The sequence below is a fragment of the Pinus tabuliformis genome, chromosome 1_2 (genome assembly GCF_031772625.1).
Source record: "Pinus tabuliformis cultivar Carrire ecotype Pingquan chromosome 1_2, CPIR1, whole genome shotgun sequence".
Classification (NCBI taxonomy): domain Eukaryota; kingdom Viridiplantae; phylum Streptophyta; class Pinopsida; order Pinales; family Pinaceae; genus Pinus; species Pinus tabuliformis.
The window spans coordinates 1,247,741,112-1,247,756,824 of record NC_142298.1 but is presented as its reverse complement, the minus strand read 5'-3'; the positions used below and the strand labels follow the sequence as shown (position 1 = coordinate 1,247,756,824).

Here is a 15,713-nt window from a genome sequence, read left to right as displayed (position 1 = left end):
ATCTTCAGGATTGTATCTGGTGTATAGAATATATATATGTGCAAGGATCTGATGGCCTAGTCTTGGAGGATAAGAGGGCATATGATCCTCTATTCAAGACATTCAGCATACCAATAGAATTCAATGTATAGGAGCACATGTTGGATATGATATCCATCTTGTGGCTTTTTGAAGTGGGATTCTTCCTTTTTCTGTAGAATACTCTACATTTATCAGATTAAACAAATACGAAGTGCACTTGCCATTATATATATACTGAATGATACATTAGTAAAGCCTGCCCTGTGGTTCCGGTTAGATAGACTTTGGTATGGATATCCAGGGATATTGCCAAGAACAAGAACAAGACAGACTTTTGTATGCCCTTTCAATCGTCTATTTCAGGTAAATGTAATACTGCAAAAACTATCAGAAGAAGAATTTGGTCCAACTATAGATATTTGGGAGTATTCTGTTAAATTTCCATGGAACTCTGCAACTACTTAGATGAATCACTGAAAACAAGGCAACTGAAAACTGAAACCTACTATCTTTGATACAGAGATAAAAATGCAATCACATAAATTGGCACATTTGTTTACTCATGAAACCCAACAAGGAAAACCTGTTATCTTTGTTGCAGCATTTTATTGATTGTTCTTAAACAACTGGATATATTACAAAGCAATCTGTCTCTGAAAAAGGATGCTGCTTCTTCTCACTAATCTCAGCTGATACAATTGATCTCAGCTTGCCCTGATCACTGTTTGATCTCGGCCCTCTAGCACACAACTGTTCCCCTGCTGCCTTCTTGACTTGCCCTTGCAATCCCTTATTCCTGCTCCTCGATCTTTGCGCACTAGGTCCCTATTTCCTAGCGCACAAGAGTTCCTAAACTTCAGGGCAAATCTCCTATTCTCTTGCACACTTGTGGTCTCCTATTCCTTAGGACACAAGCTTCTCAACTCTGCACAAATCTCCCAAATGCTAGCACACTTGAGATCTCCTAATTCTTAGGACACAAGCTCTGCGCTCTCCACAATCAAAGTTTCTCTCACAAACTCGTGAACTGTCTTGTCTCACAAACCTTGTGTACACAACTTATGATTTCCTATGCCTTAATCCTCCTCTTTATAGGCCCAATTCGAACATGCAAGGAGGCCCAGTTCTATTTTAAAAGTCAAGTTCTCATTGAGAGCTAACTAAGAATTATCCTCATCCTTTCTCCAATCAACACTGGAGTTCTTAATGCGTTCTCTCCAATCAACATTGGAGACTAACTAAGAGAGACAATTCGAGGTCTTCACTAGCTAAGGCACAAGCCAGAAGACCTTTACTCACTACATTTTCAGCACTCCCTCTTAGCGAAGAAGGTACTTCTGGAAGAAGCTCCTCCACCTGGCTCTGTCTCCAACACCACCATGTTATTTGTTGTAGTTTCTCCCTCTGAACTAGAAGACTTCCCTACTTCCCACTACAGAATCTAATTTGAAGACCTATTCCTTTCAACCATGCTCCTATTCTCTACATGTTTCACCTTATACACCCCATCTAAGCCTACTGCAAATTTTCCCTCTACCTCTGTGGTTGTTTTCTCTGGTTAAGCATAGAGCTAGGAGACACAGCTAGCTCCTGGGCCTCCTAAGTGAAGTTCTCAGCCCACTTAGCTCTCCTCTTCCCTATGCTAGGAGCTACTGATTGAGTGGTTGCCTCCATTCGTCCTAGTCTCTCTTCCTCATCATCTTGCAGGTCGACCCACTTGCCACCTGACTGAGGCTCAATCTGTGATACTAGCTGAGGCTCCCTCTTGGGAGCAAGTAGCTCCTTCTCAGGTACTCTAACCTGCTCTCGCTCTAAGGACTTCCTCAGATCTCTATACTCCTCAAACCTTACGTCTCTTCACTACGCACTTCCTACCTTGTTGCTCAAGGTTGCACATGTCTCAACCTATAACCTGTACAAATTATTCACCTTCAAACCTATCTGCTTCATACATCCAAAAGCTAAGTGCTTGATGTAAACCTTACCTCTGCTGAAGATGCCATCATAACTCTTGTCCTCAAGAGTAGCCATTGAAACAAAGCTCTTCAGGCTTGGAACATAGAGGACATCTTTGAGATGGAGAGAGCTACCTGACTCCCTCTCAAAACTAACAATACCAACTCCCCTAATTACGTACTTGCTATTTGTTACTTCACAAACTCAAGCACCCCATTATCTTTCAACACCACTGATATTCACTCCTTCCATGGGAAAAAGTTCGAAGCTCCCTCTAAAGTGTGATCCTTCCAACACCACTAATATTCACTCCTTCCAGGAGAAGAAATTTGAAACTCCCTTTAAACTGTGACCTGCCCTTAGCCCTTAGAATGCCATCGTGCTATCCAAAGAATTATTTTTCAAAACTCTAGCGCAAGCCTTCCTGACTGATCTATGCTCTTCACTAACATATCAACTTGCTGTTGGCCTTTATGGCGAAACCTGGCTTTGATACCATGTTAAATTTCCATTAAACTCTGCAATTACTTAGATGAATCACTGAAAAAAAGGCAATTGAACACTGAAACCTAATTTACTTTCACCAAGATATAGAATCTCTTCACAATTTATAAGCACTGGAATAAAAACACCAAAGATAAAAAAACACATCACACAAATTGGCACATTTGTTTACTCAAGAAACCCAACAGGGAAAACCTACTATCCTTGTTGTGGTATTTTATTGATTGTTCTTGAGCAATTAGATCTATTACAAAGCAATTTGCCTCTGAAAAAGCATCCTCCTGCTTCTCACTAATCTCCGTTGATACAATTGATCTCAGCTTGCCTTGATCATTGCTTGATCTCGTCCCTCTAGCACGCAATTGTTCCTTTGTTTCCCACTTGACTTGCCCTTGTAATCCTTTATCTACTCCTTGATCTTTGGCACTAGAAGCTCCTATTTCTATGCTCACTAGGTCCCTATTTCCTAGCTCACAAGAGCTCCTAAACTTTAGCCCAAATCTCCTATTCTCTTGCGCAGTTGCGGTCTCCTATTCCTTAGGACACAAGCTTCTCAACTCTGTGCAAATCTCCTAAATATTGTTGCACTTGTGATTTCCTATTTCTTAGGACACAAGCATTGTGCTCTCCACAATCAAAGATTCTCTCACAAACTTGTGAATTGTCGTGTCTCACAAAGTCGAAGGAGAGTCGGCCTAAAGAGGTAAGGTAGGCCACTGAGGTGACAATGGGTGACCTATCAAGGTTTCACTCGGACTACATGGCATCGGATGTGGAGCTTTCATCACTTTAATATTACAATTTGAGCGATAACAATTGGCAATTGGACTTGGCTATTCTATTTAGTATTTTGTCAGTTGTTATGAGACAACAAGTAGTGTTTTGATTTGGTTAGAGCTGATCTCCTTAAATACAGGGTCTTGTGACCATTTCAATAACGAAAGGGATAATAAAACCTAAGAATGATCCTTTGCATTGTGCAACAACTTGGCATATATTCATACCACCATTGTTCATCTTCACCAACAGAATTGAATTTTCTCTTAACAATTAGATTTACTAGTTTAATAATATTATTACACTTAACAAGTCTCATGTAGTTATAAGTATTAAACACAACATGCATATGTCTTAGTTTTACATGTCTTACCCTCTCGAAATGCTCCATTCCCTAAAAATGATTTGAGATAATGTTTCTTGTTGTCAATAACGAATTGTTACACGGTCAACCACAATTAAGATTTTGGATTCTTGATGCCTCCTATATTGAACTTGTAATTTCTCACTCAAATTTGCCATCAAGCAGTTGTAAGAAGATTGGAGAGTATATACAATTTAGCTTTGTTACAAATTTTGAAGAATATACCTTCCTATTCCATGAACACACACTCACATTTACATGCATTTCTTTCCAATTCAACATCAACATTATACAGTAGAAAAAAATGGTCACATCAAAGTAGTATCTAGAATATGAAGGGTGGTAATACAGGCTACCCTAGTAATGGGGTCGTAAAAGGTATGGTGATGTCTTTTACACCATTAATGATGAAGAAAGTGTAACTAGGTTTGATCTTCATAAATGTAATTTTGATCTTTGTACTTGTAAGAGAAAAGAAATATTACTTTTGTTATTATCAAAAATGGGTTTCTTGCCCATTTGATAGGTCAAGCACATGTTTAAGTGCTTCTAGGAGAGTCAAAAAGTCAATGTAATTATTGAAGACCCATGTGGGCATGTTACCATATATAACCTATGTAATTATGTCAAAGATATGTGTCAAAAGTGATCCTCCAAAGCAAAGACAAGTCTTCTCTTCTAGTCGGCTCAAAGAATGAATTTTGGTGCACTTAAAGTCAAGTCGGCCTCACTAACTCAAGTCGGCCCAAAGGAGGGACAGACTCCTATATATAGAGCCATTCGACCTCATCAAAGGAGCAAGCAAGTAATCTCTGAAATCAAAGAAGGACAAGTAAAGAAGGAGGTACGAAAAGGGGAGCAAAAGGGTGCTTCTAGGACAGCGAAGAAAGAGAAGAAGAATCTAAGTTTTGGGACTGTTTTTAGGGATTTTTTTTGTCACACGTGCGAAGGTAAGAGAGGACATTCTGCTGCTGCAACAAGTCAGAAATTGTAGCTCTACAAGATGTCTCGTTTGGGTGAAAAAGAGGCTTCTAATAAACCTCTATCACCCAAAAAGAGGCTTCTAATAGACCTCTATCTCAAGCGAAGAAGGTCTCACCTCAAGCGAAGGAAAGGAGCAATTAAAAGTCTCATTTCTAACCTTAAATCAGCCACACGTGCGAGGAAGAATCTTATCTACCGTAGGGCTAAGAGGGCAAGCCTCTAACTCGGAAATACACCTCAATAAGAGGCTCATTGTCTAGCCTAAGTATCAAGAAGAAGGAAGCCTGACAAGCGAGGAAAAGAAAGAAGGAATACATTGTGAAATAGGTCTCTAAGGAGATCTAGGGTTTCTGCAGTAAGTGCTATCATAGTTGCCGGAAGAAGAACGAAGCAAAGGATTATCAGTTGCCAGAAGAAGAGCGAAGGAAGAGGTCAGGGTGCAGTACAGAAGAAGGCATCAAAGAAAAGGTTCAAAAGAGAGACTGTGTCTTGTGCTTGGAGGATCTACTTGTCAAGGGTATAGGTTTTGGCATTTGTCAGTTGAAGCTTCAATAAGAGAAATTTGCAGAAGGGTTTTCCTCTCTAGGAGAGAGAGTTTTTGCCCTAGCTGAGAGCCAACATCTTGTGTTCTTGTCTCTTTTTGCTTTGGTAACTGTTTGATGAAGTAATAGAACACACACTAATAATAATAAGAGAAGATTGTGCTAATAAGAAAAGTAAAAGTTCTTCACAAATAGTTATCATCGTCAGAAGAATCTCATCATAACCTAGATGCCCTAGATTCTTCAACAATTAAGGCATTCAAAAATTTATCTCATGACTTAAAATGTGCATTGAGAAGTTATAAGTTAAGTTCAAATTTAGCATGTCATACTAAATGTGATTCTAAGGATAAAGTTGAGGAACAAAAAAACAAAGTGCAAAACAAGGAACAATGGCTTTGATACCACAAAATTAGCATTATACCCCTTACGGTTATTCTAGACCAGCGATAAGGTGTATCATCATTGGTACATCCCAAAGGCCCATTTAATATTTAAGGATTAAGAATGAAATATGTGATATCATCATATATGTTACAATGACTTTAGGTATATTTCTATTAATGTCATTTGTACACCTCTACATCATTATGCAAGAATTTTTATTGATCTTAACTAATCTCATGTAATGATATGTAAGGTAGATTGCAATGCTTGCATCTTAATCAACATATTACAAAATGGGTAAAAGCTAAGAAGAGTTCAAAATATAATGTATCTCTATTACGATATTAACACTGAACAGTGCGTGCAATGTCATTTTTTTTTCCAAAACCAGACCTGATATACTATTCCAATAAAAATTTATACCTAGATTTTTGAAATCGAAAAGTAAAATATTTTCCAGAGCTAATTTTATGAACAGCAATACACTGAGTTCACTAACTTTAAAATGCAGAAGAAATAGAAACCATTTACACAGGAAATTTGCCACAGTGATTTACCCTGGAAACCCCAATGGGGAAAACCAGCGAACAAGTGATTCTTTAATTTCAGCCCACAGAGAAAATAATCCTGGAAATTATTACAGCAATTTATGAACCTGTACTTGGCCCAAAAATCTGAGAAATTCACCCGTCGAAATTTGCCTCAAAATGTGTGCCAAAACAGCTCTGCACAGCACAGTTTTCAAGGCCCATACAGATTGTACAATACAGATCTGTGCAGTACAATACAACAAGTTGTTGATGTCCTGCTGCTTGAAAACTGTTTTTGTACTGCTTGGAACTTTGTGCCCAAAATTTGTATGGGCTACCTTGAAATGCATGCCCTAGCTTGCCCTCCTTGCTACCCCTATAATTTTCTTCTGCTGGAATCTTTTTCATCTTCCTCTTCAGCTCAGATCCTGACTTGTTCATGCAATGCATGTCTCTTCCTCTCCTTACATTTTCTTTTATAACTTTCCAATGACTAAAACCCTATCTCCAAAGTGATTGATGGTCAAGATCTAATCTTGATCACTTAAGATCAATGGTTGTGACTTAATCTCTCATTGACACAACTTAGGTTGCCTTTTAATCATTATAAAGTAAAAATCATCTTAATATTTTATAAAATAAAGGTAATATCTAGAGAGTACCTTTTCAAACACTTCCACCTGCTAGACACAAAGCCAATGTAGAAGTACCTGTTTGAGCTACAACTTTTAACATACAAAGTACTGCAAAGTTAGTTTATTCCTGTTAATATGCACTTCTATTGTCAAAAGTCTTGTGGCACTGGCAGAATCTTACATGTAACAGGATAACACGATCAGGAAAGATACAAGCTACATCATTCGGCTTTAAACCAAATCAAATTGAATCTTATAACAACGATATTACTACTATAAAAGACATCCAAATCAGCAAAAAAAATTTGCCATCAATATTATTTGATGTCTAGTCAAATTAGAGTCAAATTAAAAATAGATCCCAGGAACCCATGGTATCTATGAAGTGAGTAGCCAAAAACATGTGCCATCTATCCAATGGCTTGATGAGAATTTATTGGGTCTGATTATGCATGTAGATAATTTGCCTCGACAAGAATTGAACTTGCAAGAGCCTATCATGTAGAGGGCACCATTGTTACCAGACTTCGCTCAAGGAAAAACTAAACAAGTAGAAAAAATAGAAAAGAAATACAATTTTCTTAGGAACATAATTTGTGGACATTTATAGGCAAGTTAGCAAGTCATACTCAAGTTGATAGCATTCAACTTATGATAACTCAAAAGTAAAAAGTCATTTATTTGACCCAAATCAAACTTTGCCAATGTGAGTACGACTCAAACCCAAATCAAGCTCAACCAACATGAGTATGACTCGCCCTGGAATCAAACTCAGTCAACACATGCATGACTCATCCCCGATTCGTTTTGACTCATTTGGCTCATGATTCAAGTCAGACACGCCAATCTCTAAGTTTGACTCACCACTCTGATAACAAAGATGTGTAAATCTCCATGCCTAACTCACTTAGACAAAATCCAACACAGCTTTTAGAACCAATCTTATTTATACAATTCCCTAGTTCAAGTGGTTGTTCATGCAGATAGGTGGGAAATGAACTGGGACATGACCCTTGCCCAACCACATGTTCTTGTCCCACTCCAGTGCATGCATACAACTTAAGGGATAGTTATGGAAATTCATACTCTTTCGGGGGATCCTCAGCAAAGACAGTGCCTAGATCCATGCATGATCAAACCTATACCATCGGCATTGACGCTCAGAATAAGTACAATTGCTCCATGCTGCATGTGGCCTATCTGGCATTTCTGGTTCAGCGTTGTGGAAATGGATTTACTCCCAACTTCCACATTCATTCTTCAACCTTACTCCGCTTTCTCCTACATTGAAATTCTTTGCTTGTTCTGCACTCTAGTTTGTCGTCATTGGTCTCTGCTCACCCCTAAGCTCCCCATCCAGCTTGCCAAGTACAACCTCCTACTAGTCTTACAAGGGTTGAACTTGCTACTCATGAAGTTGCATAGTCCTTCCACCACACAATTTCTCTCGGAAATTGCAAGAAACTAAAATTGTTGGAGGATGAGATCAAATCAAAGGGAGGTTTCCTCCCAAATGAGGCACTCCAGGTTGAATTGAAGAATTCATACCAAACACATGATCGAGTTGCACCCACAAACCAAGTTTTTCAAAACTTTGGAATTGTACCAGCATAACAAGATGTGGGTTGCACATGCATTCACAAGTTTGGAGTTTAAAAAATTGGGAGCTTTGTGCTCGTCTGGACAGGTTAGAAAAGCAGAAGCAAGTGCTCCTTACCTTTTGCAAATGGCTGGCTAAGAAGAATTGTGGGATTTTGACCTCAAAATTAGCGGTTGGTTCTAAGGAACACCCCATTGACATTACCACAGATATGCCTTCAATTCTATTCATCCAGCGTTGTAAACTCAGGTTTTATGCACGTTTTACAATTTTATCTTTTATCAGCTTCAATGAGTCTGCTAGATTCAATATTCAAGTGGTTTTGGTTCCATTTTGGCAAAACCAACCATTATCACAATATGTATATGTTAGTCAGTCACTTTCTCGAGTTTTGCCCCACCTGGTTTCCCTATGGGCAGGCTTTCAGATTTCATTTAGTCTTTTTGAACTGATTTCTTTCAAGCAATTCTCTATTCAGGATAGGCCTCTTTACACAGTTAATATGGGCACTGGGAAGGAGAGTAGACTATCGATGACTCCATTAACCCATCCCCTGAAAGCATTATAATACATGTGCAACTTCCAATGAACTCTAACTCAAAACTACTAACTGACATAGCTCAGCGATTGAACAGGATTGAACTTATCACAACTCACTTAATATTGCCTTCCACTAAACATCAGACTAAAATCCAGGAGAACCTGTACATGTACCCAATGTCACATGGTTAGGGTTTGAATTCGAGTTCGACAATGATTAAGTTCGTTTCGGGTTCGAATTTTTTTATGAGGTTCAGATAAGGTTCACCATCAGGTTCATCTAAATATATATTTTTATATGTATGGATATATTAAGTGATTAACTTGAAAATGAAATGTAGGATAAAATTGTAAGAAATCAACATCAATATAAAAACAAAAAGCAAAAAACAAAAAACAAAAAAAATATTGCTATCAAAAACATGGAAACAGCAAGGATGGATTACAAGCTCAAGTTGTGATATGAGGTTATAAGTTTTGATCTATGGACTTGGTTAATGGCCATGAGGTTCGATGAGGTTCGCCGAACCTCAAAATCTTTTTCAGGTTCGCCAAAATTCAAACCTCAAGGTTGAAGTTCAACGAACCTTGTGACATAGCATGTACTTGTTCCCATGTTATGCATGCAAATAGCATGACTCTCCATAAACTGACTCATAAGTATGGACTAATTGTTGGCAATTGCACATTGCCGTCCACTAAGACTTTAGTAATTTACTATTTACAAGAACCGAATGCAATACCAGAACCCATGTAATATCTATGGTTGACATTTACTATATATGAACCACTGGAATCAATTCACAGGTGCCCAAGACAGCAAGAATTGAGCTCCTATGTGCAATTGCCTTCCACTAAGCATCACAGTGGGAATCCCAAGACAGCAAGAATTGAGCTCCTATTTACAATTGCCTTCCACTAAGCATCACAGTGGGAATCCCAAGACAGCAAGAATTGAAATCCTATGTGCAATTGCCTTCCACTAAGCATCACAGTGGGAATCCATTATAACCCATAGCAACATTAGAGTTCAAGTTAGGTGTAAAATTGAATTGATTACATAATACACAGAAATTAAACCCGTGAATGCTAATTGGCAATTTCTAATAAGAAAACAATCCATTCACACAGCTCTTTGCACTATGATCAACACTTGTCTGCATATTTAACTTTTGATTGCCCGTTGACAATTGTCTACGGAGAAAAAATTTAAAATCAACAAGTACCATTAACAACTTTATATAATATAACCCATGCTACAACATAACTATGACTACTGATTGAAAAGTGCTGAGCACTAAACACAGAACTACTGATTGATAGTTGTCATCTGGCATCAAACTCATGAGTACTGATCACAATTGTTTGTGCAATGAATTTTTTATATTGATTGAAACTTGACAGTTTTCTCACTATGAACGAACTAAACTTAACGATAACCTGTAACAGCACTAGATCCCATGGCTATAACACAAACTTTAATCAAGAGAACCCATAGGAACCTTCAAACACAATTTACAATTCCTCGGGCTTTGAACTTGTGACTTACGACTGAAAAATGCTGCAAGAATTAAACCCATGACCACATTCACACGATTCATTGCCACTAGAACCCACTGCTACCACTGACCAGTAATTTTTTGTGTATAAACTTTCGACTGTCAACTGACAATTGTTTTACTAAGCACAATCTAAAACCAACAACAACCCATCACAACATGGCACAAACTTTAAATCAATTGAACCGTAGCAGCATCTGCACTTGAGAAGACTGAATAGCAATTGCTCAGGCATTGCACGTTAGGACAAATGTTCTGAGCGCAACTAATAGGACTGCAAGAATTCAAACTGTGACCACTCATTCAGGAAGATCCTTGCCAGTTAAACTCGTGACTACTACTAATCAAAAGCTTTTGCCACATCATTTTCTCTGCAACTTAGACAATTTGGTGGAGCTGGGCCAGCACACATCGACGGTACTACATTCTTACTTATCTCAAGCTCACATACCGACTTATCTCCTTGGCTTCGCTTGAAGTAATACAACACTGCCTCACTTTAATCAATCTTACTACCAATTGTCCCTTTCTTTGTATGGGGAGCACACCACCCATACCTTGCTATGGTCTTCTATGCCCACCTAGAGTAAGGTTGGTTCCCATCCAACTTGTCCGTTAGTTTTGTTTGCTTCTGCATAGTACCTGCCCTGGGACAACCAACCATCCAACCCTGGTAAACCTCGCGAAAAGGCTTTTCTTTATAAGTCACCTGCCTCGCCCATCAATCCCTGTGCAACCTTTTAAGGGTATATATAGTAATCTCAGTTGATATCCCTCTATGAATATGAACACGATAAACCAAATAAGTAAACCCACTAGTCCTAGCATGCTAATGATTGTCCTTCTCGACCATTCACACTCTGTACAATAACTTTTGGTTATGGATTGACTAAGCACAACCTAAAACCCATGAAAACCAGACATTTAAAGTCAAATTATGGGTTAAATTCTCATTAAAATTAAATTTTTAATTGGTTTCTAGCAATAGACCAGGTAGATCTCAAAGGATTTTATAGATAAACAAAAATTTGAATCCATTTATGGCACAAACGCGAATCAAGAAAACTCACAACAACATACAAACTAGAAAGTACTAATTGAAAGTTGTTAGGGCATTAAAGTCATGACCACTTTAACTTTTAACTGGCGAAGCTCAGGGCTTATTAGTCACCCACATTCTTATTAATTGAAAATTGCTGGCCCATGAACAATGATTGACGATAGTGCCCTGGCATTGAAGATCCACAACTTCCTCACTTGGAAAAAACAATAAAAACACAAAAACAGCCTATATGATAACAGCCTAATACAGACGGACAATTTTCATTAAACCACGAACCAAATACTGCAACTAGAATCCTAAAAACACACACATACCTGGGCCTTGCACCACCGTTGTCCCGAAACCGATCATCGTGCATATAGAACGCGCCCGCAGTCGGCACTGCAAAAGGCTCTGCCTCCTTCTTCTCCTCCTCAGCTTGATCCTTATCGTTCCTAGGAGAACCAATTTCCTGATCAGCACCCTTGGAAACCCCGTCCTCTCCTCCCGCACCTTCTGCTGCAGAAATAACGCCACCTTGGTGTCGTGGCTGCCTAATCCCCAGCACATTAAGATCAACAATCTCGTCATTCTCCTCCTCTTCATATTCCTCCTCTTCCACCTCCTCCGCCACCATCACCGCGGCCTCCTCCTCCTCTTCATCTTCATCTTCCTCTTCGTCCTCGAGCGGTGGCGCGCCCTCGTCATCCTCGGACTCGTGGCCAACAAAACCTTGTGCAATCCGCTCTTCCTCGTCTTCTTCTTCATCATCGCTCGCCCCTCTGCGTCGCATCGCCAGGGCCAGCGAGACCTCGGTGTCGCTCTCGTATTCCACCTCATTGGCCCCCGACTCCATCAGGGGTACGGTCACATGAGCTGCAACTCCGGCCTCCGACGCCATGATCATCTAGTTTCCCCTCTCTTTAATCTCAATAGAGAAAACGAATATATACAATGAAAAATCCTGGGATTTACCTCGTGACCATGCCTCTGATTTCTTGGTTTCTGTCACTCTGCAATCTCATCGGCCCCTCTGCTCCCAATTCCTTGCCCGATCCGCGCTCGAACCCTGTAAAGTTGTGTATCCACCGAAGCTTCCGATCTTGATGCTTATTTTTCCACGACTACCACTCCTTTCCTCTCATCTTGCTTATCGTTTTATGTATATTTGATCTTGTCTTTCTTCTGTTTTAAATCTTCTTGTTTTTGCTTACCAATTATAAAATTAATAATAATATTTATTAGAGGCTGTCAAGCGGTAAGGCGGGTGGGGCTTGTGACTTGGTATTTTTAAAGGAATTTCAGTAACAAAGTTGACATTTCGAAAGTTGTGAGTGTTGGAGTTTATACTAACCATAGTTGAGATCACCATCTTTATGAGTTGGAATTTTTCTTGAGTCAAACTTTGTTCGATCGGTTGTTTATTTGATATTTTTGGCATGCGGGTCAGACTTTAAATTCGTGAATAATTTGTCAATTTTAATTTATAAAAAATAAATAATGGATGAGATTTTATTTATAAATTATTTGTTGTTTAGTTTAAGTGGTTGTTGTAATTGATGATGATGATGATGATGATGATGATGATGATGATGATGATGATGATGATGATGATGATGATGATGATGATGATGATGATGATGATGATGATGATGATGATGATGATGATGATGATGATGATGATGATGATGATGATGATGATGATGATGATGATGATGATGATGATGATGATGATGATGATGATGGTGGTGGTGGTGGTGGTGGTTAACGTCCACTGAGACCAAATTGGTCTATCGGACCTACAATTTTCTTAATTTTTACTTGTCTGGCTCCTCGTCTTTCTTGGCGAGATTGGTGTTGTAGCTTTCTTTCTTTTCTCTACGGTCTTCCAACTTCCTTTCTCTTGCATCTCCTTCATCTCTTCTGGTTCTTGGGACATTGGTGTCTTAGCTTCGCGATCTATAGTCGGAGAAGTTTGGTTTAGGAGATCTGCTTTGCTGTTAAATGAAGATTTATTTTCTGCGGTATTCAAATCCTCATAACTGTTGATTTGTTGGGGCGGGCTTTCTCCTTGCTTGCTTTGAGAGTTGTTTCCTTCTTCCTTGATTTCTTGTGACTCAGAGTTTTCTCTAGAATATTCTTCTTTGATGACAGTGTAGTGTTCTTTTTGTGCTCCTTCCCACCATGTAGATCTATGGTGGTTTTTTCTAGCAAAATTTTTCTCAGAGGCTTTTGGGCAATTTTTGGCTAGATGCCCCGTCTCAAAGCACGATCGACATCTGAAGAGGACACTTTCATAATCAAGCTTCTGGTTCCACACATAGTCTTTACTTGTTAGGTTTATTTCAGCTGGGAATCCGGCGCTGAAATCCATTTCCACACAGATGCGTGCATAGGTGGTTCTGGCATATTCCTCTGTTTCTGGGCACCTGCAGTAAAATTTCCCAATTGCATTTCCGATGGCTTTTAGCGAGGAGAGATTCCAGAGATGCAAGGGTAGGCTTGGCAATCTCACCCAAACTGGTGCTGAGGTTATCACTGCTGTAGAGGGATCGAATGATGGGTTCCATGGCTTCATGAATAGGCCTGATTTTTCCCAAAACCAAGGGCCGGAATCTAGAATACATTGTCTGCTTTCAGGATTTTCAAAATCTACTATAAAGAAACCTCTAGCACAGGGGTAGATATTAATTTCATCAGAAATGATAGGCTTCCATACCTCCGAGATCCAATTGTGGAGTGCTATCAGCCGCGGCCAAAAACCATTGAACCGGCAAATTAGGGCACTTTCGGAGAACTTCAAAGCTTCATCGAGTGAGTCCTGGACCACTTGGATAGTGGGAGTTGAGGCTTCACTCACGATATGGGCAGGAGATTGCCCTCCAGAGGCTGATGAGCCACCAGTTATTTTTATTTCTAAATAAAATGTTGTTTTTTTTTTTTATAATTTTTGGTTAATTTTAATCAAAAATTTATAGAAATTTTAAAAATTTTGAGTTTAAATTATTTAATCGGCTTAATTTGAGTGTTCCAAGGGTTTCTTAGGGTGTTGAATCTGTTTAGGCATTCAAAAATGTATTTTAAACAACAAAAAATTTTGAAATTGTATTATCGGATTTTGTATTGACGATGAACCACACTAGTTGGTTCGAAACGCGTCGACAAATGGTATTCCATGTGATTTTCGCCGAAAAATCTCTCATAAACTTGATATGGATCACAGAAGCCTGAACTCTATAAGATGAAAAATGTTATTTAGTCTGTAAATTAAACTACGTCATATATAATTAGTAAGTTTTAATTTATAAATTATATAGTTTATAATGCATCAAATATAAGTTCCAAAAAGAATGAGAAAATTTATGTATTTGAATTAATTTTATTTTAAATTTTTCGTTGATTTACAATTTTTTATATCCAAAGTTTACCAAATCATTTATCAAGTCAAGTTTTTCCACAATTCTTAATTTAGAGTTTTAAATTTCACATAGAGCGAGAAAAATTTATGTGATGTTGGCCCTGTAGGATTTTACTTCACACTTACTCACTAGTTCAATTAAAACAAAGAAGACAAACATTGTCTCAAGCTAGAGCTATTTTTAGTTTAGAATGTGTCTCCTGAAGAATGTGGGGTGTTAGGGTCCTATAATATAGGTAATCAAAGTTTGTTTGTCCAGTTATTTATTTTGAGAATTTGCTGGTAAAGTTTAGCCTATAAATTCACCAGGTATTATAGTCTAAATTGTCTTTGTACAAAGGTCTCAAATTGGTCAAGTCATTGAAAATATGTGTGTCAAAAGAGGTCCATTAGTCTTGATTTGAATTGTAAGGTCCCTAAGGGGTCATCATTGAGGTGTCATGAGTGTCTTGTCATGAGTGAGTGTTGGAAAATTGATGGTGGTTGTGCTAGTATTGTGCATGAATGTTGGCACTGATGTCAACCAGACTGGCAAGAATGTGTGTTGCAGCAAATGCATGGCTCAGAAGGATTCCTATGATAGTTGCAGGCTTCATGTAGAGGATCATCATGGTGGGTGTGATTTCATCTATCCAAAGAGTAAATGAGCAGATAATTTTACATTCATCTTCCAAGCAGCAGAAGGACTTAAAGCCTAGATCATACCCTTTGCATTGGAAAGTGCTCTGAACATGCTTTCCAACGATATGTGGAAGTCCAAAATTGGACTCATAGATCAAAAGATATGTTTGTTGAAGTTCAAGGATTTAAAGCCTTAGGAAGGAAGGAATATTGACATATCAGAGATTGGAATG

At 38.6% G+C, this 15,713-nt stretch overlaps 1 protein-coding gene across 4 annotated transcripts in view; it reads right to left on the bottom strand.

Annotated features, from left to right (window-relative positions):
- Positions 1 to 12,622, bottom strand: part of LOC149210766 (CASC3/Barentsz eIF4AIII binding protein) — a 50,209-nt gene extending 37,587 nt beyond the window's left edge. For all 4 annotated transcript variants that reach the window (XM_089396781.1, XM_089396782.1, XM_089396780.1 and 1 more), the window contains exon 1: positions 11,777 to 12,622. In XM_089396781.1, coding sequence (XP_089252907.1) covers positions 11,777 to 12,348 — 572 coding nt within the window. In that variant the 5' untranslated portion in view covers positions 12,349 to 12,622. The remainder of the gene's footprint in view (positions 1 to 11,776) is intronic.
- Between the last annotated feature and the right edge of the window lie 3,091 nt (positions 12,623 to 15,713).